Source organism: Neoarius graeffei, chromosome 4 (genome assembly GCF_027579695.1).
Source record: "Neoarius graeffei isolate fNeoGra1 chromosome 4, fNeoGra1.pri, whole genome shotgun sequence".
Taxonomy (NCBI): Eukaryota; Metazoa; Chordata; class Actinopteri; order Siluriformes; family Ariidae; genus Neoarius; species Neoarius graeffei.
The window spans coordinates 89,891,125-89,916,391 of NC_083572.1; the positions used below are offsets into that span (position 1 = coordinate 89,891,125).

The 25,267-nt window shown below is 42.6% G+C and overlaps 1 protein-coding gene across 12 annotated transcripts in view; it reads left to right on the forward strand.

Moving 5' to 3' along the window:
- mast2 (microtubule associated serine/threonine kinase 2) overlaps window positions 1-25,267 on the forward strand; it is a 391,407-nt gene that overhangs the window by 236,531 nt on the left and 129,609 nt on the right. For all 12 annotated transcript variants that reach the window (XM_060919978.1, XM_060919988.1, XM_060919981.1 and 9 more), the window contains one exon: window positions 10,057-10,088. In XM_060919978.1, the coding sequence (XP_060775961.1) occupies window positions 10,057-10,088 (32 nt within the window). The remainder of the gene's footprint in view (window positions 1-10,056; window positions 10,089-25,267) is intronic.

A 25,267-nucleotide genomic window follows, 5' to 3' on the forward strand; every position in this document is an offset into this window, starting at 1 on the left:
AGCCTCATGTAGGGGGTGAGAGGGATTATCCATGATTGAGGTCAGCTTGGCTAACATCCTCCTCTCACCCACCTCCTCAATGGAGTCCAGAGGACAGTCCAAGACTGAGCCAGCCCTTCTGACCAGTTTATTAAGTTTCTTCCTGTCCCTCTCTGAACTTCCACAGCCCCAGCAGACCACAGCGTATAAAATCGCTGATGCTACCACAGAGTCATAAAAAGTCCTAAGCAGTGTCCTGCACACACCAAAAGACCTCAGTCTTCTCAAGAGGTGGAGACGACTTTGGCCCTTCTTGTACAGGACATCTGTGTTGTTAGTCCAGTCCAGTTTGTTGTTGAGGTGAACACCCAGGTATTTGTACTCCTCCACGATCTCAATGTCCAAACCCTGGATGTTCACTGGTGCAATTTGGGAAACCGTCTTTCTGAAATCGATCACCACCAAATATGTTTGTATCATCAGCAAAGAAGATGAATTTGAGTATTTGTGATTTATATTACATATGTCATTGATGCACATGATAAATAATTTAGGACCCAACACTGGTCCCTGTGGGACGCCACACTCAATATCCAAACATCTTGACTGGTAATCTCCCATTTTCGCAAATTGCTTCCTGTTTCTTAAATAACTTTTCACCCACTCTAATGCTAGTCCCCTAATACCATATTGTTCCAATTTGTTGAATAATATTTGATGATTTATGGTATCAAATGTTTTTTTTTTTGGATCAATGAATACCCCCAACAGCATTTTTTTTTTTTAATGGAATTTGTGGTTCCCTCAAGCAATTCAATTAAAGCTTGTGTTGTTGATCGATTACGTCCAAATCCATATTGATTATCAGTGAGTAAGTTATGCTTCTCTATTAAATTGTCTAACCTATTATTAAAAACTTTTTCCAGAATTTTTGAGAAATTCAAAGACCATCATAAAATTGGTGCCTACTGCCGTCTGGCAAGGCACGCTGCAATACAGATGCGAGTGGGGAGTCAAACTCTCGCGGATACCAGAGGACCAGCCCCCCCACTGTAACCTTAGCTATGTGATAAGCGAGAGGCCGAGGGCTACGTAAATGGAGATCGGCGCCACCCTATTGGCGTGGGAAGGACTTGTATATATTATTTAAAAATGAGTAGGATTTCTGGTACGATTGGCTTTTACAAAAGAACTCCAGTGAATACAAGATGATTATTTTCCACATCTCGCCACTAGTTTCTGTACCTGTTCGCAGTCGTTCATTTGTAATTAGTGCTGTCAAAGTTAATGCGATAACGCGTTAACACGATCTCAATTTAACGCGATTTAAAAAAAATAATCCCGTTAACGCAAATTCTAATTTGGCCCTGCGAGTCACCCGTAGTTCCTGTTGAGGCTTGTCGCGCGCTGCTTCAATAAGAGTACGTGTGAGTGATGGAGAAAGGCATAGACATATAAACATCCTCGCCGCCATATTGGATGTGGCAAAGTGGAGATTCTTCAACCGTCTCTGCTATAGCGTCTAGACAGTAGCCGAGAATAAAGATGCCTCATTCATGTGCTGCGTTTAACTGTACCAACAGGTTTACCGTCCAAACGAGATCACATGGGATTACCTTTCACAGGTGAGACTGGAAAAATACTTTTCAATACTGTTCCTTCAGTCTTCAGTTTCCCAGCTCATCTCCACCGGGGAGGTGTAGAGTTATAAGCAGTGAGAATTAGAGAATACAGTGCCACACTATGATGAACGTTTTTGAACGTATGATGAATGTTTTTATTTTTGTTATCTGTTTTTTCTTCATTTATAGCAAATACTTCTCTTCAAAAGAAACTAATGAAAAGTAAAATAAAACTTTTTTATTTTCACAGTGATATGCACTTTATTTTTCATCCCTTGGTTTTCTCATCTAATATGGAAGTTATGGATGTCAGTGGCTGTGACAAGACGTGTTATGCTCTGCAATAAAAAAAAAAAAAAAAAATTGGTACAAAGCAAGCCCATTCACTTTTTTATGCTGATAAGAGAATTACAATGGTTTTTCATGTGACAAAAATGTGCGATTAAATTGCGATTAATCGCGAGTTAACTATGGCTACGTTCACACTGCAGGCTGAAGTGACTCAAATCCGATCTTTTCGCCCATATGTGACCTGTATCCGATCTTTTATTGACAATATGAACGACACAGATCCGATTTTTTCAAATCCGACCCAGGCCGTTTGGATATGTGGTCCTAATTCCGATTCCTATCCGCTCTTTTCATATGCGACTTCAGTCTGAACCGCCAGGTCGCATTCATCCGACTTACACGTCATCAACAAGCCACAAACGTCACTATTCTGCGCTGAAGTAGGCGGCGGGTCTCTCAAAAAAAAGTTACAACAACATGGCGCATAATCACGGGCGCAGATAGAGGGGGGGACGGGTGGGATTCGTCCCACCCAGATTTAAATTCACTTCGTTCGGTCCCCCCCACTTATAGGGAGGAAAAAACGTCTATGCTGTCTTTCTTTGCATAAGGCAAACCTCACGGAAAAATCAAAAGACTAATTACCATTCAGTTTATTGAGGTGCACGGCAGTGTATACATAGTTGCAACAACTCACATAAAACAAAACAAAGACTGATATTCGGTTGGTTGAGCTGCGCAGACTGCACAGGTTGCGAGCTCGAGCTTGGTTGCTATGGTAACCCACAACAAGTTTGACAGGCATATCGGGGTTGGGGTTGGTTTGCTGGCAGCTTTGTCCCCCCCAGTTTTTTGTCCCCCCCAGTTCAAAAAACGTATCTGCGCCCCTGCGCATGACATCAATGCGAGGGACGCTTCGGGCTGTGAAGGTTCTGAATCTTCTCAATGGAAGGACGCAGAGGTTAGGGAGCTGATTTCCATTTGGGGGGATACAGCTATTCAAGCTAGATTGGATGGGTCATACCGCAACCGGGTGGTTTTACTTCCGTAAACACTGGCCATGCTCACTGCGTGTGACGCCGTCATATCCTGCAATGCGCATGCGGAACACTTTTAGGTCGCTTTTCGTTCATACTGAGGATCACATACAAGTCGCATATATTTGTTAATGTGAACGACCTCACAAAAAAATCGGATTTCACAAAAAACTCGGAATTGAGCATTAAGCCTTGCAGTGTGAACGTAGCGTATGACAGTCGCGACATTAATCGCGATTAAATATTTTAATCGCTTGACAGCACTATTTGTAATAAAGGCTAAACTCTTGGCGTGAATCTAAAAGTCATCTTTGTAAACTCGCTGAACCCGAGAGTGACGGAGAAAGCAAGCTAGTACTAGTAAATATTGCACAGGTTTAACCCCTGACACCACTGCCTCCTTGTATGGCCAGGACGCCTGCACCATATCTACACTCCTGATCACTTTCCAGCCTTAAACGACCGGCTGCTTACAAATCACTGTCTGCTGTGCATCCGATTTAGCCCCACACTGCTGTTTTTCTGTCCATCTCTTTGATTACATTTCCCTGCACTCTGCCCTGCTGTCATGCTGGATGGCTTGAGGAATATTGATGTGCTCCATAAGGAGATTGCTTTTTGCGAGTGTGTGCTCCAAACTGTCACTCCAGCTAATTTCACTGCTCTGCCTTTTAGCCCATGGTCATGACGGAACCATGTCATGGAGGGCGTGCGCGTATGTGTGTGGGGGGGGGGCTGAGAATGCAGTGCACAATAGCTGCTGTCTAGTGGTTCAGACATCACTCTGCATCACTTGATGTAATCAGTCTGCCCGGGTAGCCGTCCCTCAGTTTATCCATCATGAGTTTATTTATTCATTTGTTTATTTATTTTCCACAGCCTAGACTAAAAAAAACCCAAAAACGCACTGCTAAACATTGTACCATCTAGCTGAGGAGAAAACCTCCCATTGCTTCGTGATGGAAAACGTGTAATCACAATATTTTTCTGTTTTGATGCGTATACACATTGTTTTCTGAAGTTTGCATCACTTTGAATGAAATGCATCTTCCTCAACCCTGACCAGGATAAAGCAGTTAATGATGGTTGGAATGAACAAATTTCATTCTTCTGTAAACTTAATGCATGAAGCTTTAAATCAAATGTTAATAACTACTAGATCGGTGTAGATACAGACCCAGCAAAGTGTTTGAATGGGCCGAACCAAGCGTCACCCCCAGCCCACCAAATATGCTTTTTCAAACTGCTGCTAATGCTAGTGTACACAGGGTGGCGTAACACTTTCGGAGCAGAGCACCATCCTCCTTCTTAAGCATGTGTTACAGGTGATTTTTGAAGTCGGGTGAATTTGGATTGACCTAGGTGATTCGAGATGTACCTCACTGAATTAGGATATATTTTTTTAGGGGGTTCCTAAAAGAATGAGAACATTTGGATAGCCATACTCTGTTCACCTTTCCTGCTTGTTTCTCATTCTCCTCACCCCCTTTATATCGTCTATCCTCTTATACTTCTCTCTCTAGAATTACACTTGTATACTTCTCTTTCTGTCTAATTTGCCTTTTTTCCCACTTTTTACCATCCTTGCTGGGAATCAAACTCAGGACCTTGTGCTTTGAGGTCCATTACACCGCATAGGATTCAGTTGCAGCAAAGAAATTCAACATTCCACTAGATTACCCTATCCTAAATCCTAATCAGCGTTCAAGATAGCCGGTATCGCATCGCAAAATGCGACCCAATTTTGAAGAATTGCGAATCAAATTCCCCAGTGTATCGCACAGAAGTGCGATACAAAAAGTTGGCCAACTGCGAGTTTCCCTGGGCCAGTTATGTATTTTTAAAGTCTGCCTGGAGTTGTGGCTCGCGTTAGAGTGCACGGCGAGGAGCGGCGCTTGTGCGGTGGTGAATAACGTCCCGAGGCACGGTCCTAGCAGGCTGTGCCCACGCTGGTTCATAGAGGGAGGTGTACGCGAAATTTGGCTTCACTGGGATCTCCGGTCGCAGAGTTATGAATTTTTAAAGACCAGCTGGATCAGTGAAGCATATTGAAACTTAAGGCGCAGAGGTGAGCTCGCACCGGGGCGAATAACGTCCCAAGGCGCTGTCCTACCCGTGCTGGTTCGCGAGGGCACGGGCAGAGGGAGGTGCACGAAATTTATTCATGAAATTTATACACCAAAACCTTTTTTAACGTCACTCAGAACTCTTGATCTCAAAAATAGCTTTAAAATGAGGGCTCAAATCGATTAGCACAATGACATAAAGGCTCACTGCAATAAAACATTGTTGTAAATTTGTCATAAGATTCATGTCTTTATTTTCTGTCACTCGTACATCTCATTTCATCTCATTATCTCTAGCCGCTTTATCCTGTTCTACAGGGTCGCAGGCAAGCTGGAGCCTATCCCAGCTGACTACGGGCGAAAGGCGGGGTACACCCTGGACAAGTCGCCAGGTCATCACAGGGCTGACACATAGACACAGACAACCATTCACATTCACACCTACGGTCAATTTAGAGTCACCAGTTAACCTAACCTGCATGTCTTTGGATTGTGGGAGAAAACGGAGCACCCGGAGGAAACCCACGCGGACACGGGGAGAACATGCAAACTCCGCACAGAAAGGCCCTCGCCGGCCACGGGGCTCGAACCCGGGCCTTCTTGCTGTGAGGCGACAGCGCTAACCACTACACCACCGTGCCGCCTCACTCGTACATTTATTCCTTAATATATATTGAGAAAAAAATGCGACACAGAAGTTTGGAATTGCAACACAAAATTACTGTTGTGTAGCGCTTTTTTTGCTACACAAAAAAAAAAATTTTTATCTTGAACGCTGATCAAAATTGACCTAGGTGAATCCAAACTCACCTGGAACACATGCACAAGCTCTCACACACTTGTGATCGAGAGAGGAGGGCGTGTATGCACCTCCTACAAAGAAAGCACAGCCAAATTTGCTCTTGGACTCTCATCCACTGTGCATGTCACGGTAAACTGTGCAACGGTAAATCGTGACGCAAAATTTATGACTATTTGAGTCAGTGAAATGACAGAAAATCAGTCAAAGTCCCCTCCCATGCCAGGATCTGGTCTTTCCAGGCAGTCTTCTGTCCCAGTACTAACCAGCTCTTTGAGGTGCATGGGTGTGGCGCCAATCTCTGTTTCTATAGCCCTCGGCCTCTCACCTGTTATATACCGTAGCTAGGGTTACAGTGGGAGTCTAGTGCTGTGGTAACCGCTCGCATCTGTATTGCAGCGTGCCTCGCCAGACAGCAGTAGGTACCATTTTTATGATGGTCTTTGGTATGACCCAACCACGAGTAGAACTCACGATCTCCTGGTCGACAGACGGACATGCTAACCACTAGGCCAGCTCGTGGTACGAAATGACAGAAAATGATTCGCGATTAATATCAGGCTGCATAATCGTAGTTTTTCTGAGCTGTAATTGCGTTATTTAGGCAGCAGGAATGCATGAGACTTGACCGTAGGCGGAAGTAACACAGCTCTATTGCCACGAGAAAACACAAAAAAGGATGGATTTGACTGTACAAATAGATTTAACAAGAAATCAGAACTCACTTTTTTTTGCAGACTACTGAAAACTAAAGAAAAGAGAAGCAAAGGAGGCAGTACAAATGTTCATGAGTTTTCATTTGGCTGTCTGTGACCGTTATCTACACGAACGTTTCCTCATTGTACCATTTCCATGTGTGCTCAGTGTCGCACTTGTTCAATTCTGAAAGTATAAACCAGCTGCTCCATTCAGACAGGATGCCAAGAAAACGCGCAGCGACCAATTTGTACCGTGACACCGCTCCTGAACCGCGAAACAGGTTTAAAAGCAAATCCTGGTGTGTACCACTCAGCATTTAATAGCATATGATGTACTACTGAGCTCATTAAGAGGCTAAACTGCTCAATCAAATAGCTAATTCATGACTTTATTGATATTTCAATAGGCCAGAGTAGGTCGTGACCTTTCGGCACTGAACTATCGGTCACAAAACATAGCAGGAGGTGTCAGATCTGCAGATTAGACCCACACAGGGAGCCTGTTTTCTCCGTCAGTGCTCCTCCTGAGCGTTTGTTAAATCTCGAGTATAGCTGTCGGTGGTTATGAATTGAGCGACGGAGTGGAGAAAGATGAGCCTGTCCTGTGAAAGAGTAATCTCTCGGCACACAGCGCACACAACTCCAGCCAGCAGGAATATCGGGTCTATACGGGCTGAGTCACAGATTTATAAAGAGAAAAAAAAAAGAGCAATCACAGTGCTTTTTTGCTGAAGTGTGCACTTTGAAGTTTTCTGGCACTTGCGTTGGTTCTCTGGCTCGCTGTCCTTCCCACATAAAGTGGACAGACAGGTCCGGACATTCATCATCGCTCACTTCTACTCCAGCATGCATCCAGAATTAACTCTAAATTCAATTACTCTGTTTTGTTTTGTTTTGTTTTTCTGACGCAGGCATATAAGAGCCATTAAGCACTGCTGGCTGTCAGCTATAAAGCCTAGCTGTTCTCGTAATATTGTTGGATTTGCAGTGTACCAATCCAATTAGACCAGACATAATAGGATGAAAACATGATGGCACTCCGCAAAGCAAAGCAGAGTGTTTTTGTGAGCTGATTTTGGTCCACAGTGTCTCGACATGCATGACCTCTGCTCCTCCGCCCATACACTTAATGCCCTTATCAACAGATCCTCCAGCGCAAACGAATGTTTACTCGCTGTGGCAACAGCTAATGGTGGTGTCAGAGTGTCTGATTGCACACTAGCTACCCGATTGTGCAAGCGTTAATTTAATACGTCTGATCCACCTCGTACACACCTGTCAAAAAAAAAAAAAAACCTGTGGGATGAATGACCTTTTAAAGAAATGGTCAAAGTTGTTGTTGAGGTCTGTTTGCGCTCAGGTTTTAGACGGGTTTATTATTTTCTTTGCATCGTTGTTTCGTCAGATGTATGAGCCGAGTGCATCTGTGGCAGTGCATACGCAGCTTTTAATTTAGAAATTTTAGATGTGTGTGTGTGTGCACGCAGTCTTGCTCTGTTTATCCTCCCACGAATATTTGCAGTGGAGTGGATTTGCTCCCTACAGGCAGAGACAGATGGAGCAGCCTTTTTCAGTTTGCACTCTCTGCCCTATCAGTCTGTTGGGTCTGCTATCATGAAGCACTTATTCTGGTCTTCAAACAAGGCGTGTGTGTGTGTGGTTGGGCTTAGAAAACATAAGTTGTCTTTCTTTTTTTTAAGTAAGCACTTTGCATTAGCTTTGCTTTCCTTTTTCATCCTTAGAGTCTCTCTCTTTAAAGTTTATTTTTTTAAAGCATGACAAAATGATGTCTCGTTTTGTCCAGTATCTGCAGTCGGCACTCCAGAAGAACTCTGGTACGCCACTGCCATCTAGTGGCTGTGTTTTACCCTCATCACTCTGATGAGGCTCGGTCCCACAATACTGATAACGATAACTATAATAAATCGGCCCCTTTGCCGTTTATGTCGTTGATGGTCACACCAGACCGATAATGATACCTATAGCCCAGGCCTGGGTTTATTCGTATCCGTGAGATTGCTTCTGGAGCCATTTTTCCAGGCCTGATCCGATAAAACATCATCTGACCAATCAGGTAATTGTTTACATGTGACGTTGTCTGAGCACATGGTGTTATTTTTCCCGGGGCATCTTTGTACATCCTTGTTGCATCATGGAGGAGAAGCTGATGATAGAAGTGTCGAAGAATCCCATGCTTTATGACAAATAGCACAAGCTGGACAAAGATACAGACGAAAAGGAAGATGTATGGAAGCTCTTCAGCAGTAGAGTGGGTCTGACTGGTGGGTGTCAGGACCAAGCGATGTTCTAGTCGGGATTATAGTTGTGGTGCGACTGCTCCAGACTGGAACTAAATTCAGGCAGAGGCATAGTTATAGTTGTAGCTATAGTTATTCCGGACCCTTAAAGGAGAACTGAAGTCATTTTTAAACTTGCTTTATTTCTTAATTAACGTGTTACTCAATTACATTTTCGGTTTTAGTAACCTTATATCATGACTCGCATTGGCAACTAATTGCAATTAAATATTATACTTATCGGCCTGTTCGGTTTTTAGCCGTGTTGAATGTAGTTCGTTTGGTCGACGGCAGGCGTCGCTTATCCGCGCGATCTTCACGAGACTTGTGCGAGACTTCAAAACGTGAAGTGTCAGCCAGGTGTCAGTGCCGCCATTTTGAAAACTGTTTTCCAAACGAAATATCGCACAAAAACGAGTTTAAATGACGATTACTGCCTACTTTTTTCAAACTTTCCTGATTGCTATCAAAACAAACAAAACTTCCGGCTTGATTACGTCAGCATTCGAAAGAGGGCGCGCGCGTCTTTTGACAACGTTGGCAGATGTCGTTCATTTTGATTTCCGCTGTACGTTTTACTTCCGTCCTACGACGTCTCGCGCAGGTCTCAACGAATCTTGTTTACGGCCATCGCTTTGACAAGTCAAGTCAACTTATGTTATACATGCTCGACATAGAGCACAGATGAAATTTCAGTCCTCTCTGACCCACGGTGCAAACAGGCAATGCAATAAATAAAAATAGAATAATTGAAATAAACAATATAAACACTCTAGATAAGAAATAGACATAGACTAAACACACACACACACACACACACACACACACATATATATATAAATTGGAGCAAAAGGACATAAAATAAACAGTCAAGGGCACTTGAGGTATAGCAGGTAAACATGAAATAAGCAGTATAAACAACAAACTGATATATTTTATGGACTGATATATTACATAGCATATTTCAAACACTCATAACTCATAACTTGCTCTAGCAGTGACAAAATAGCTGTCAAAAATGCATTCCTACATTTAATAAAATGAGAAATAGAATTTTGACGATGATAAATTTGTCTTCAGCTCTCCTTTAACCTCCAAGCTTGGCTGTTTTGTTAAAAATCCTTCCACTCTGAGGTGGATGGGATGAAGCAACCACGCTGTAAACCAGATTTATTAACACTTAATGTAAATCTTTGTATGTTGCCGTTTATTCACGTGTAGTCCGTGGTGTGTCGAGCCTAATCTTGAATTTGTTTGTTTTTTGCAGAAGGAGCTGAGCCTTCCGCGAAGAGGCAGTTTGTGAGTATCCATCATCATCATCATCATCCAACTGTTTCCACTTAGAGAATGAAGGAAAGTCCACTCTGAACTGAGTATAACACATCATTACACCTCTGCTCATAGCACATCAGTCAGTAATCGAGCCTTGGGAGAATATTAGCTGTCGAATCAATCATTTTACTGAAATCGCTGAAAAATGGAGCATTATGGACAGGTACACGTTATGACTTGAATGATCAGGGATCAATTTGTTTAAAAAAAAATAAGAGCCAAAGTAAAAATGAGCAGTAGAATCTTTGTAGTTTCCTAAGCTGCTGAAACCCCTTTCGAGAATTATTATTGGAAATAGCAGACTCTATGAGCTCATGTTTAGTTTAATGGCTTGATTACAAATTTACAATAAGATACTGAGAAACTAAGATGCCAGAAATGGTCACGCACATCTAACAAAGAAAAACTAAATAGAGAGATGTGATGGGGGGGGGAGTAACAGAACTTTCATTTCATTTCATCGTGACCTAACCCCTACTTATTAAAAGGATAAGATGTACGATCTAAAAACTATAGAAATACTATGAGGAGATAGGAAAATATATACATTAACGAGTCAGCAATTAACATAAGGCAAAAATATTCATAAATAGTTAAGTTACCACACCGAGAAAGTGTAAGGAAGCACCAACGTTACATGTTGTCAGTGTTGCACTTAGAAATAGAAAAATTGGCTATATGGTATCTATATTTACTTAGATATATGATATGACTGATTGATTAATTTCTAGCCTGGAGGACTGTACATGCCTCGCTTCGATACATAAATGTTAATTAGGCTGGTCTTAAACAACCTAAGTACATTGATTACTTTAGTAATCCTATTTCCTATTGTAATCCTGTTTGTGTAAATAAATGGAGTTGTAATTATTAGGGTCATAATTACGGTACGTGTTCACTCGCGTGGGTCAAACGTATCTAAGTAATTCTTAATGTCCGTAGAAATAAAGCCCTTTCTGGACTTGGAAAATGTAAATCCGATATTTCCCTATGACGTTCTAGAGGCAGTCGATTAATGGGATCCTCCAGCAGATTTAGGTGGTGTTTACATTAGACCGTATCAGCGGATCATCAGATTAACGTTTTTAAAACAATTAGTGTGCACACAGCAACGCCAATACACGATTCGCGTGCACACAGCAACGCCAATACACGGATACACTCGGCTCCGCAGGCATCCTGCGCTCCAAATCACTCCGCCCTGAACAGCGGGTGCCCTCTGGAGGGTGCGCACTCTGGCCCTGCGCTGCTCACAGAGCGTGCGAGTGAAGCGCACGAGCAGTGATTCGGGACAAATAGCAGGAAGTGAAAGTCCACGCCGTTTTTCAGCAGTCACGTCACATGACCAACGTGGCATGACCAAGGCCAGCGAATCAGGAAGGTGGATGTCACAGTGACGTTGTCCAATGACGACGTCAGCACGTGGCATGACCAACGCCAGCGAATCAGGAAGGTGGATGTCACAGTGACGTTGTCCAATGACGACGTCAGCTAGAGCTCAGCACAACGTATCCTCGTTTCTCAATGTTTACACAGCACCGGATCAGATACGTAATGGATTGAATACGTGGGCCCTGGCGGATTCAAGTTGTTCCGCCTGTGGAGTCGTTTCCCGGCATTTTAATGTGCATTTTAATGTGCATTTAATGTGCACAGACAGTGCATCCGCGACGAAAACGAGACGGATACGGTCTAATGTAAACACCACCTTATTCTCAAACATATTTTCAGTCAAAGTCATGACTGTGTGCGCTAAAATCTCGGTTAAAAATGGCTCAGCTCACAGCGCAACGTGACACTTGGTGATCTAAAATCTCTTTTAAACCATGCCACATTCTCTGTTAATCTACCCAGCACCAGCTGGAGATCATGGAGAAAAAAAAAAAGAAGAGATTTTAAAGCACAGTGTGAGATGCGCTGCGAGTTGAGCCATTTAAGAGCGTGCAGCCACACATACTTTGCCACACACACTTTCTGTAGATCATGTGTGTGTGTGTATATATATATATATATATATATATATATATATATATATATATATATATATGAGTGATTCCACGCTTATGGGTACTGAAATGGGGACATGAACTTATTTTTAAAAATTCACCTAAAACCATTTCTTTTTTTACCATCAGGTCACAAAACATGTAATCTTTAATGAATGATATGTTAAAAGATAACTTTAATTTTCTGAGATGTAATAAAAACATATTTATATGCCAAAGTCAGAACGTAACAGAAGTGTTGTGGACATATATATTCTCAATTTTAACAATGTAGAATTACTTTCTGAAACATAGGAAGGTGATGTTTTAGCAAATATAATTAATAAACATGTGTAGTAGAATAAACATACACATTCTTTCAATAAGATTAACATGGTATATAGCTAGATTGTAATTAATTTGTAACAGACGCGAGATGGACAATCGTAACAGAAGTAATGTAACAGACATCATTTTGGAACTCATAGGCTTGACTTTGGCATATAAATATGTTTTTATTACATCTCAGAAAATTAAAGTTATCTTTTAACATATCATTCATTAAAGATTACATGTTTTGTGACCTGATGGTAAAAAAAGAAATGGTTTTAGGTGAATAAGTTCATGTCCCCATTTCAGTACCCATAAGCGTGGAATCACTCATATATATATATATATATATATATATATATATATATATATATATATATATAAAATTTTGTAGCGCGAGGTCTCATGTCTGATCTGGTTTCTGTCGGTGACCCTCTGCAACAGCTGAACAAGCACACTGTGTATTTTCTCTGCAGAAACGCAGTCTAGTTCCAGCTTGTGCTTTCTTTTTAGCATCATTGTGGCATTGATATGCTACACAATGAGGCATACTTAGTTAAAAACTGATAAATTGGGTAAAACTACGATGTAAACGGGGAATATAAACAGCCGAGTTGCTCCAAGCAGCCACTACCTGACGTCATCACACACGTCACCACCACAGGAAGCCCACCTGGCATTTTAAAGAAAATTCATTTTTCTCAAATTGTTTGGTCTATGAAAATGAAAGTTTGATTTTTGAAATCTGCGACTACTTAAAATAAGTTTGAGAATAAATCCGCTGGAGGATCCCTTTAAGTTTAGTCAGTCTCTCATTATAGTCATGCTCTGGGGATAGTTCAGTATACATTTAGTTGCTCTTCTGTGAACATTCTCCAAGAGTGCACTATAGACCCCTTTCACATGACGTCACCGCGCCGCGAGATTTTGTTAGGCGCCATATTGGAAGACCAAGTACATGCACTCACAATATAAAACAAAGTACGAGCGAGAGTAAAGTGACACGATGGCTGATAATTCGGGTTATGTGAGTACATTACCAGCTGCAGAAAGGGCACGGTATGTGGAGAAACTGGCTGTGATTGATGGGTTTGACCCATATGATAAGACTCGGGGCAAGGGAGAATGGAAACATAAGGAGGACCGGACACCAATTCTGCCATCTGTTTGCTACCCAGACATTGTAAACTATTTGTTTACACCCAGTGCCTACACTCAGTGTTCGAACTATGCCGATATTTTCGGGGGGCCCCTTTTTTCCTTTGGGGGTGTGTGTGCTTGCGCTTGTCTCGGAGCGCGGCTCTCCAAACACATGAGAAGCCTATCTTACGCACGTATCACGCGGACTCCACACACGCATCGCGTCTGAAGTCATAACTCATCAGGGGAAATCGTGTCCGCATTGGCATGTTCAAAAAACAACCTCGTGTCAACAATGATACCACACGCAAGAAAAAAAAAACAGTCAGGCTACTCAACAACCAACCTGGCAGCAGCGAGCAAGCCCCAAACCATCCTAAATTATTATTATTATTAAATTGTAGAAGTCTGGGAGGCTTGCTCCTCATACAGTTATCAACTTGAGGCATGTTTTAAATCTGAATTTCTTGCGTTTGCTTACCTCAAAGTGTCCGCAGATCATGCACAGACTTATCCATTATATCCACAGTTTTTTGCCAAGTCTCACACAGGTTTCTTTCAAGTCTACTGTTGGGCCAATAAATCATAAATAAAACAGCTCAGATTTGTTTGTTTAAGTCGTTTGCCACTCCACTTTATTCTCGTGGGTTAACATACCGCTGCCGTTATTTCCCCCTAATCACGAGTTTGTTGGTCTTCCAAAATGGCGCAGGGTCTGTTTACTTCCGGTTTCGGGTGACGTCAGTGAAAGGGGTCTATAGCTGACATTTACACATTTTATGTGTGTTTGATCCCTTGATCATTTACTGAAGTGACACCTTTTTCAAATGACTGAGCGATCCAAAGATCTGAGCCCTGGCCCTTTTGAAAATGTTAGTCTGGTGTTTGCTTCTATGGAATCATGGCACGGTCCATATCAGGTGTGGAAGTTCAACGCTGAGTAATGTGGTTGGTTTAAATGGTCACGTTACTTCCACCAACATTACAAAAGTAGAAACAGAAAGTAGTTTTATGGTTCTTGATGTACGGTATAAAATTTTCATAGCAACTGTGCACTGTTATTATGAGTTCACCTTTGTGGAGCGAGCAGAGTCAAAGGTACGTCCTACAAGATCAACTCCTGCATAATGGCATGCCCTGCATCCAAAATGGGTTTCCTTTGCCTTTTAATCATTGCTACAACAGGAAAATCACTTAAAACGTGAATGTGATGCTGAGTATTTTGCAAAGCTGCATTCACTGAACTGGAGCGTGGAGTAATTGGACAAAAACCTTTCGCAGTTCGGAACGAATTCTTCAGTGTGAACGCAAACCTGTGATAATGAGGCCTGTAAACTCATGAGAATGTGAGGTTCTGGTGTAGAACTGATCATACTGTGAAAGAACAAGTCAAGTCGGATACACTGTGACCCCTTTACTGTGTGTGTGTGTGTGTGTGTGTGTTATGTGTCTTTCTGTCTGTCTCTTGATTTTTAAAGCATTCTCATTCTTCACATACTTGAGTGTAATAAGTGCTGTTTTTGTTCTTCACGTTCTTAAAGGCCACCTACTGACTTTGAGTTAGTATGGATGAGCTCTAGGTGTGTCCCAGAACAGCCATTTTAAAGGTCATAGGCAACGGTCGGAGGTGAAACGTAGAATATCAACTTCATTGTCGAGAAGAACGACCCAAAAAACTAATTCAATCTTCTTAGTGTCTAATTTGCACCCTAAAATTGAATAAAACGGTTAAAATATACTGTTTTGCCCAATTTCCGAAGGTTTGTTTACATCTCCCTTATGCGCACTTTCACCGCCAGGGGACCGCCGTCGTGACGTCATTTAAGGCAAACAGACTGGGAGCAGCTCTGTGTTTACCTGCGAACCGAGCACACGTGTACAGACTTTGGTTGTGAGAGGTTGTGGAAAGTGTCTGAAAGCGATAATGATTCTGAAGTAGGAACTCTCCAAATAGAATATCGAGAGGTGAAACCATATATGTATGAACCGATGGCCGTTGCGAAGCAATCGGTGAATGTGGCTCACTGGTTTGACCGTGCGGCCTCGGAATCGGACAGCGACTCGGCCGACTCTGATCACGGTGACCCTGGACCTCAACGAGACTCGCGACCAAACGATTTATCCTGGTAGTTATGATAAATTCCTACTTTCGTCGTAATACTAAATAAGAGCCCTTTTGAAGAATAATTAAACCACCCTCCCTAGTGGAGATAGGGAACGATTACTGGACAGTGCGCCAGTAGGCCACATTAGCCTGCCATCCGCGGCATTATACTATTTATAGCCTACTCTAAGCGAGGAAATATCGCTTTGTCTCATTTCCACAATGATTGTACAGGATCCCTCAGGATTCTTGACTTGTCAATTGCAAGCAAAAGTAAAAATGTTTACCTCCAGTCTTCTCATTTTTGCTTGAGCGTTGCTGCTCTGTTTCTTCTTTGACTGCTTGATTTTGTTTCACACGCACAATCCACTCTCTCCACCTCATCTCCTCTTCCGGAAAAAAATAACCCTCTGGCTTCACGCACACAATCCACTGTCTCTGCCTCATCTCCTCTTCCGGAAAAAAACAACCCTCTGGCTTCACGCGCACAATCCACTCGCTCCGCCTCGTATCCTCTTCCGGAAAAAAACAACCCTCTGGCTTCACGTGCACAATCCACTCGCTCCGCCTCTTCTCCTCTTTCAGAAAACGCCAATCCACTCTCTCTGCCTCGTCTCCCCTCTCAGCAAAAGGTAAAAACTTCTTCCTGAACCGGTCCCGTTGTTACAGTTCACTGCACCACAATAAGGCATGGTTTTTTTTTTTGGAAATTCCCGAACGCGCGTCTGCACTCAAGCCGAACAATGTAAGTAAACGGAAGTGGACTCAACTCAAGCGGTTTGTTTGTCTTAAATGACGTCACGGAAATAGCCGAACAGAAATTCGCCGCGATCCGCACTGACTTATTTTAATTATTACTTATTAACAATACTTCTTGGGACCAGAAGAAAATTACAGAAGGTTTTTTAACATATGCACATTTGAAACTTGCTAAAATTTAAAACCGTTGCCTATGAGCTTTAAAGGAACAGTCCACCGTACTTCCATAATGAAATATGCTCTTATCTGAATTGAGACGAGCTGCTCCGTACCTCTCCGAGCTTTGCGCGACCTCCCAGTCAGTCAGACGCAGTCAGACGCGCTGTCACTCCTGTTAGCAATGTAGCTAGGCTCAGTATGGCCAATGGTATTTTTTGGGGCTGTAGTTAGATGCGACCAAACTCTTCCACGTTTTTCCTGTTTACATAGGTTTATATGACCAGTGACATGAAACAAGTTCAGTTACACAAATTGAAACGTGGCAATTTTCTATGCTATGGAAAGTCCGCACTATAATGACAGGCGTACTAACACCTTCTGCGCGCTTCGGCAGCGCATTGATATCTGAGCTCCGTATCAATGCGCTGCCGAAGCGCATAACAACCACGGGGAGGTCACTGCCCGAGTGATATGTTCCGTTCCGTCTTGGGTTTTAGCAACAACCCTCGGCTCACAATCTGGGAGAACTGGTGCAACTGAACTTACTTTCCTTTTCTTGTAGTTTTCTTTTTCTTTAATTGTTGATACTGCACCCTCTTTCAGTACAGGCTTATAGTCAACACTCCTTAACAGATCAGAGGTCTCGTACGAGTCTTCAGTAAAATGTGCAGAGACCACTTCATCGGCGCCCAGTGTGCCCGTGAACTTCTCGCAAAACGCGTCCAAATCTTTGCAGTTTGAACATTCTTGGGCCATGAATGCAACATAAATCCACCTTCTGTCGTGTTGCTGCATCCGCCAGCAACACATCTACATGGCATGGTGATAAACTGGCTCAAAACGGAGGATCGGAGTTGCAGTCAGCTCTGTGTTTTAGTATACCGGAAATGGTGATGAGACCGATAGACTTCCTGCTGTGACGTTACGGGCGTCAAGGTCATTCACTCAGACGGCTACCTATATGAATCACTTTAATCGTAAAAATGACTATATTAGATTTATTGTTAACGCTTAAAACTATTCCTGTGCCATTCTTGAGGTCTCAAGGTATTTATAAACAAAAAGTGAGGTCACGGTTCTGTGTATATGCTTTAAACAGACTGTGCCGAGTTTCCCAAAAGCATCGCAGCACAAAGATCATCGCTAAATGGTATTGTGAGCAGCCCAATGAAAGCACTCTCTCTCCAAGTTAAGATGCTCTTAGCGTTAAGAGGCTTTGGGAAACCCACCTCTGAAGATTAAGGGCCTGTGTCCACCAGATGTGTAGTGGTGGTGGTTGTTGTTGTTTTTTTTGCCCTCGTTTTTAGAGCGCGTCTCTCAAATGCTTATTGTTGCTAGGTTACAAAAAACATCCATCACTTCCCGCATTCCTTCATTGTGAATGTCAAGTCACTAGACGTCACGGGGGAAACTATGGCCTAAAGGTTAGAGAAGCAGCTTTGGGGTCAAAAGGTCATTGGTTTGATTCCCTGGACCAGCAGGAATGGCTGAAGTGCCTTTGAACAAGGCACCTCACCCCCAACTGCTCCCCAGGCTGCCCACTGCTGTGGGTATGTCAGGGTCCTCTTGTACGTTGCTCTGAATAAGAGTTAAACGCAATTAATGTAATGTAATGAGAAAGGTTGGCTAAAAGAAATAGAAATGAGACTGTGACAGAAGACCCTCAGCGGACGTCCTGACAGATGTGGCAACATCCTTCCATGCTCTTGGTTTCAAATATTGGTCCTGGTGTTAGATCTTAAGTAACTGGATTATCAGTGACAGCCAGGATGAGTTTCTCCGCCAGCATTGTTGACAGTCTTGAGATCATAAGTCCTGCCTCTTTCTTGATTTTGATTGGTCGATGAGAGAGAAGGGACATTGACGAGCTCGGCAGTGTTCCAAAAGTTGAACTATTTTCAGCTGAAAGCATCCTGAGCACAGTGGAGGGGGAAGGCTGTACCCTGAGGCCGTCTTTGCACCGAGGACCTTAAACTTGAGGGAATTTGTAGACAAAATAGACGCTTCCAACGCAAAAAAAAACTCATTTGGTGGACACAACCCTAATAATCATAAGATCGAAAAGAATAATCATAAAGTGAACACACCACTGGATGCCACTTCTGATGAGTGTGTGCCATACTGTCATATGAATCAGACTAAAACTGCTTTTTCTTGAAGACATTTTAAAATCTTTAACTGATTAGCTCTGCTTGTCGAAACTTCTGCTGTATGGCAAACCACAAAATAATGTCTGACCTTCATAATAGTGCTTCAAGGGCATATTCTGGACCAATTTTGTGTTGTTGTTTTTTTTTTTTTTTTTAATATGAAAGTATGTCCCTTTACACACTCATCCAGAAGGGTAATTTTGCACAAGGCCACCTGTCTACAGCAGAAAAAAATAAAATAACAAAACCCAAGGGAGTCTGGAGCCAGATTCGTGACGTTACCTGCGGAAGCGCCAGCAGGCTGCGAGAGCTTTGCACGGTTTCAGTGCACAGCCTGTGTAGACCAAGCGCTCTCATTTCTCTCTCATTGTCCGGTCTTTTGGAAAACGATGAGTACTAATCCCATCAAGATTGGTGTTGCTACACCCTCCTACGATACATCTGTTAACCATTTTAATAATTACGCGATAACGTTGAAGAAATTTGCAGAAAACCACCAGGTCGTTTTCTTGTAAACAAACCAGCGCTGATGTAGGATTCAGAGGGAGGCGTCCCGCACGCAACGTCACGAAAATTAATGTTTGCCGGGAAATCCAAATGCCAAGTTTTTTCAGAGGCGGACCAATTCACCTCAAATGGCTTGATTTCAACTGGATTTTTCTGGTATTGCGCAAGGTAAAAAAAATTGCAGAAAATGCAGAATGTTACAGATATTTGACCAAAGTTTAATATAAAATAGGAGAATTACATTGATCTTGCTCCTGAATTTACCCGTGATATACGCTTTCATCTTATTTTAACAATTATGACTGGAAGTAATTAGGATGCCACTCGTTGCTTGTTTTCTTTGGAAAGATATGATCAATCCCCAAAAGGAAAAGTGTTATGTTACATTACGTTACATTACAGGCATTTAGCAGACGCATTTGTCCAGAGTGACGTACAACATACCCGGAGCAGTTGGGGGTGAGGTGCCTTGCTCAAGGGCACTTCAGCCTTTCCTGCTGGTCTAGGGAATCGAACCAGCAACCTTTTGGTCCCGAAGCTGCTTCTCTAACCATGAGTTAGAGCTGGTTCCAGTGCTGGTTTCCAGTTAAGAGTACGCTGTGTGCATTCTGGCTGCTGCTTCTCACCGGAGCTTTTTATTTTATTTCCTTTTGGTTTTCTTTTTTGTTTGTTTAGTTTTTGACTGTTTTGTCTGCCAGTTGTGGTGTAGCTCCAGACCCAGTTTTGGGTGTCGGTTCCCTCGAGGCCTTGGTCCGCTATGGGTGATTCCTGTGCTCCTTGCTATGGACTGCAGTGAGCTCGTTGCTCTTTTAACATCGTGGTTGTCCAGTGCGCCGTGCGGTGGTGCTTTTGTGCTTGGTGTGGTGTTCTGAGCAATGTTGCTCGGTGGCTGTGCAGGTGGTTTGGGGCATACCAGCGCTCTGCGTGGCGGTGCTTCTGTGCTCGGTTTGTAGATCCATGGCGCGGTGTTCTGAGCAATGTTGCACGGCGGCGGCTGTGCAAGCGATGTGGGATTTATCTTCGTGCGCCTTTTGGTGGGACTATGATAGCCATGCCACTGGAATTACATTCTGGCCACCTTTTGGTGGAACCCCCTCCATTGTAAAGCGACCTTGGGTATGAGCAAGGTGCTATGTAAATTTAACTACTTATTATGATGCCATGGGGCGGCACGGTGGTGTAGTGGTTAGCGCTGTCGCCTCACAGCAAGAAGGTCCGGGTTCGAGCCCCGTGGCCGGCGAGGGCCTTTCTGTGCGGAGTTTGCATGTTCTCCCCGTGTCCGCGTGGGTTTCCTCCGGGTGCTCCGGTTTCCCCCACAGTCCAAAGACATGCAGTTTAGGTTAACTGGTGACTCTAAATTGACTGTAGGTGTGAATGTGAGTGTGAATGGTTGTCTGTGTCTATGTGTCAGCCCTGTGATGACCTGGCGACTTGTCCAGGGTGAACCCCGCCTTTCGCCCGTAGTCAGCTGGGATAGGCTCCAGCTTGCCCGCGACCCTGTAGAACAGGATGAAGTGGCTACAGATAATGAGATGAAATGAGATGATGCCATGGCTTTCCCATGGTTGTTTACCAGGCAAATCATTTTTTGTCTTCTTCATTCTCTGAAATGAGGAAAAATATCATACGTTTCTGAGTCTCGAAGATCTTGTGTGCAGCTGCTAAAACACAGTACCATGATGTTGGTGTCGACGGTGCAGCAGAGGTCAGAGGGCAAGGCAAAGGTCAGCAGAGTTCAGGTCTGGAGCAGATACAACAGCTGAGTATCTGTGCAGCCGTGGCCGTATATTAACACTCATCCAGCCTATTTTTACACCCTGCTGCCCGGTGAATACGTTTTATACCCTTATGCGGTATCCTATGTCGCGTTGTATAATGTGCATCAGGAAATTAATGATATCTGATGTATATTAATGTGTTACACTTTTTTTTTTGTAAGTGTTCAGTTCTCTACTGAAAGAGATGAGTAAAAAAAAATTGGAATAATTTTTTCATTTCCTTTTTTTTTGGCTTTGGAATATATATATTTTTTGCTTCCTCTGTCAAGAATTGAATAGGAAAAATCAGAGGTTTTTTTTTCCCCTTTATAATGAAAAAATATTGGTGAGCAAATCTAATTCTGACACGCTGTCGGATGATTTATTTTATTTAATTTTTTTTTTACTGTATTGCTCAAATCGAGAGTGTACGCAGATGACGTACAAGAATTGCAAAATTAAATACAGTGTGATACAACGGTGTCTTGATATGACAGATTTTCTTTCCAATATCATCTTATTAAAACGCGTCTTAGGTTTCCGTTTTCAGCTGGTTCAAAACGTTCAACGCTAGTTGAAAAGTACAATAATTGACGCGTAGTAATCTATTCGGAGCAGAGTTTAGCAAATTCATGATTGCATTGAAATTAAACATGGTTAGGAATGCAATACATGGCGTTTTAGGTGTACGTGTGTGGGTTTTTTTTTAATATTGTCTGATGATGGTATGACGAGTTCAATGCAGCTCTTGACTGAGCGAAAAGCGCCACAGTGCTGCAGGCCTGAATTAAAGACTTAATCAAATCTAAAGCCTTCTGTTTGAACTCAATTAATCAGAGCAGCACACGCCTTGTTTGTCCTTGCTGTGCAGCTCATATTCCAGTGCTGTTGTATTCACCTGTCCTGTACGTCAGCGTTATAATCGCTCTGGTTTAACAGCGGATGCTCCAGGGCTCGGCGTTGACTTCATTGTTTATATCGTTCATCTTGGCTGGACTGAGGACGTGGGCTTAGTGTTGTTTTGGTTCTGAGATGGACACTGAGTGAAGACCGACAGCTGCAGACCCTCCCCCACACCAAGCTCTCCTCATATCACCCAGAGTAGTCATGTGCAGATGAGCTGGAGGCAGCATGAGGGGAGCGAGCAAACTCTTCCCCCTCACGGCGGACAGAAATTTGGTTATTTCTTAAACCAAAGACGTTCACAGCTGGAGATCTCATTTGGCCGTTCTTGCCACTCAGCAACTAACTATGGGTTGCGGCTGTCGTCTCAGACTGAGGTCTGGCCTCAGCTTTCTCCTTGTGGATTCGTTTAACTCTACAGCTTCCTTCTTACACATGCAGATTGTTGCTTTGGTAAAGTAGGTGTTTTTTCAATAGCGAATTCAGTCATCATTGCAAATGGTAGACGAACGTCCTCGTCACCATCGTCATCACAGCGGTATGGACTGGCGCACGATCATGGTCTTAAGACAGAAGTGACTTTAGTCTGTCAAGATTTCTTTAGTCTTGCTGCCTGATCACATCACACCAGAGCGGGCATGAAGAAAAGGAAGGAGAGAGCGGGAGCACCCAACCTGTGCATACAGTAAGCCTCTCACCATCTCCTGCTACAGCTGTGTACACACACACAGTTGCAGAGCTTATTATTATTATAATTATTATTATAATCGGAGGCGGGGTATACTGGTTTCCCTCTGTCCGTCCATCCAAAACGCCCTTTTTCTCAGCAACCACAAATCATAGCCACTTGGTACCAAACTTCAGCTTGGGGTTCTATACCAGCGTTTCTCAACCTTTTTTCAGTCACGGCGCCCTTCAGAAGTATGCAAATTCTCAAGCAACTCTATATAAAATATACGCAGTCACACTGACCATACGCTGACCCCGGCAGTGACGTTGTGACATGGGAAAGGGGGCCGTGAGACAAATTTTGATGATGCATGAGGCGGCGATGATCTGCATTAGTGTAACTATCGTTTTTTGGAATTTTAATTCATTTTATTTATTTCAATGCTAGAATATATAATTTTTTGATGGCACCCCTAACGAAGCCAGACGGCACCCCAGGGTGCCATGGCACCCTGGTTGAGAGAGGCTGTTCTATACCATGTATACAATTTTCAGGTCTGTCGCACATCAACTTCCTGTTTACCGACTGAATGTATTTATGAAACACCCAGGGTGGATTTACAAAATTTCCTAACACTTTTCTCAGTAACTACAAATCATAGCCACTTGGTATTTGGTACCAAACTTCGGCTTGGGGTTCTATACCATGTATACCTTTTTCAGATCTGTCGCACACCGACTTCCTATTTACCAACTGAATGTATTTACACAACATATAGCATGGATTTACAAAATTTTCGTAACATTTTTTCTCAGCAACTACAAATCATAGCTACTTGGTATTTGGTACCGAGCTTCAGCTTGGGGTTCTATACCATGTACAGGTAGTCGTCGACTTACGATTGTGTTTGGTTACGACTGACCGGTCGTAAACCGATCTGGTCGTAAGTCGGCCTATGTTAAATGAACGTAAGTATATTGTGATGTGTAATGATATTGTAATCATCTTAATGTCTTATTTTATCAACATTTTCTTATTTCATTACCTTGGCTCATTATTTGGTTTAAGTCAAACACTGCATACTCGGGGGTGAAAGTAACTTTTATTTCTTGCCGGTATATTATTTTGAGCCATGCCGAAAAATACACCTAATTATTTGTCTACTTATCAAGCATTCACGAGGACGACTCATCACTCAGTAAGGTATTAGGCAGAGACCCGTCCACCCGTAAATTTGACGGGCGATTGCCGATTTCAACGGGCAAGTATACACACAGACGGATACTGAAACGGACGATAATGCCGAAAATTTTCGCACATGAATACTCCCACATGTCATCCGATAAATCCAGTTATGTTCCGCCCACACACGGACTGGCCATCGGGAGTAGCGGGAGTTTTCCCGGTGGGCTGGTGGTTCAGCGTGGGCCGGCGGAGAAAAAAAAAAAAAAACAGTTGCGCGCTGGCCTTTAATATGATAAGCAATGTTAACAGTTTCTTTAACAAACTGTTAACATTGCTTATTACAGTTGCGCACTGGCCTTTAATATGATAAGCAATGTTAACAGTTTGTTAAAAAAACTGTTAACATTGCTTATCATATTAAAGGCCAGCGCGCAACTGTTTTTTTTTTTTTTTTTTTTTTCTCCGCTGGCCCACACTGAACCGCCGGCCCACTGGGAAAACTCCCGCTACTCCCGATGGCCAGTCCGTGTGTGGTTCCGCCATCATTTACAAATCGTAAGAAACACAGTTTAATACGAAAAATACTGAAAACTTAAAATGAAAAATCAGAATATTTCATCGTTTCCGCCATTTTGGCCCGCACTGAATCTTGTAACATGCGGACTGAATAAATCGCGAATTCTGATTGGTCGAAAATTGCCAAACACCCTGCGTTGTAGTTTCCTCTTTCTTGGCGGGAGAACCGCATTTTTTTTTGCTGACTCACTCTTCTGGATCAAGATGAATCCCAACAAACGCCCCAAATTGAATGTGACAAAAACTGATTCGTTTTTCCACAAAAAGACAGAAAAGGTATGTGTGATACATTGATTAACAAGGGGGTTTCATTGGGGTATGGTAAAATAGAATACTGTTGGGTTTTTTTTTTTATTAAATACTGTAACTAGATCAAAAGATTATATACAATTCATTGTTGTTTATTTTCTTTTCACTTTTGTTACCAAATCAAACACCATACATACATCTGATACATTCAGGAGTGAAACTGAAAAAAATACAAAGTAAAAATATGCAATATTTCTGATCAAAAATTACACGCCATTTCACCCTGAAAATGTCCTAGAATGCAGGAAATGAAGTCTAAATTTCAAAAATTTTCTGGGGGGGCATGCCCCCAGATCCCCCTAGAGGGACTTCGCGCCTGCGGCGCTCGTCTTCGCACCTGCGGCGCTTATCAGGATTATATAAAATATTATTTTTGACTGGTAAATTTCTTTTTCTGCCTAATACCCTATCACTCAGTAGTACTAGTATAGTACTTTTTTATCACACTATCACTCTTTCATCCACCTGTATCAGTTTTTGATTATAAATAAATTGCAAACACATAATTTCAACAACACAATCGTTTTAATTACATTTTTTTAGCTGAACAGTTGAAAACTAACTTTTCATATTGGACACAGAACAGTGTAACAGAACAGAAAAGTGAAAGTT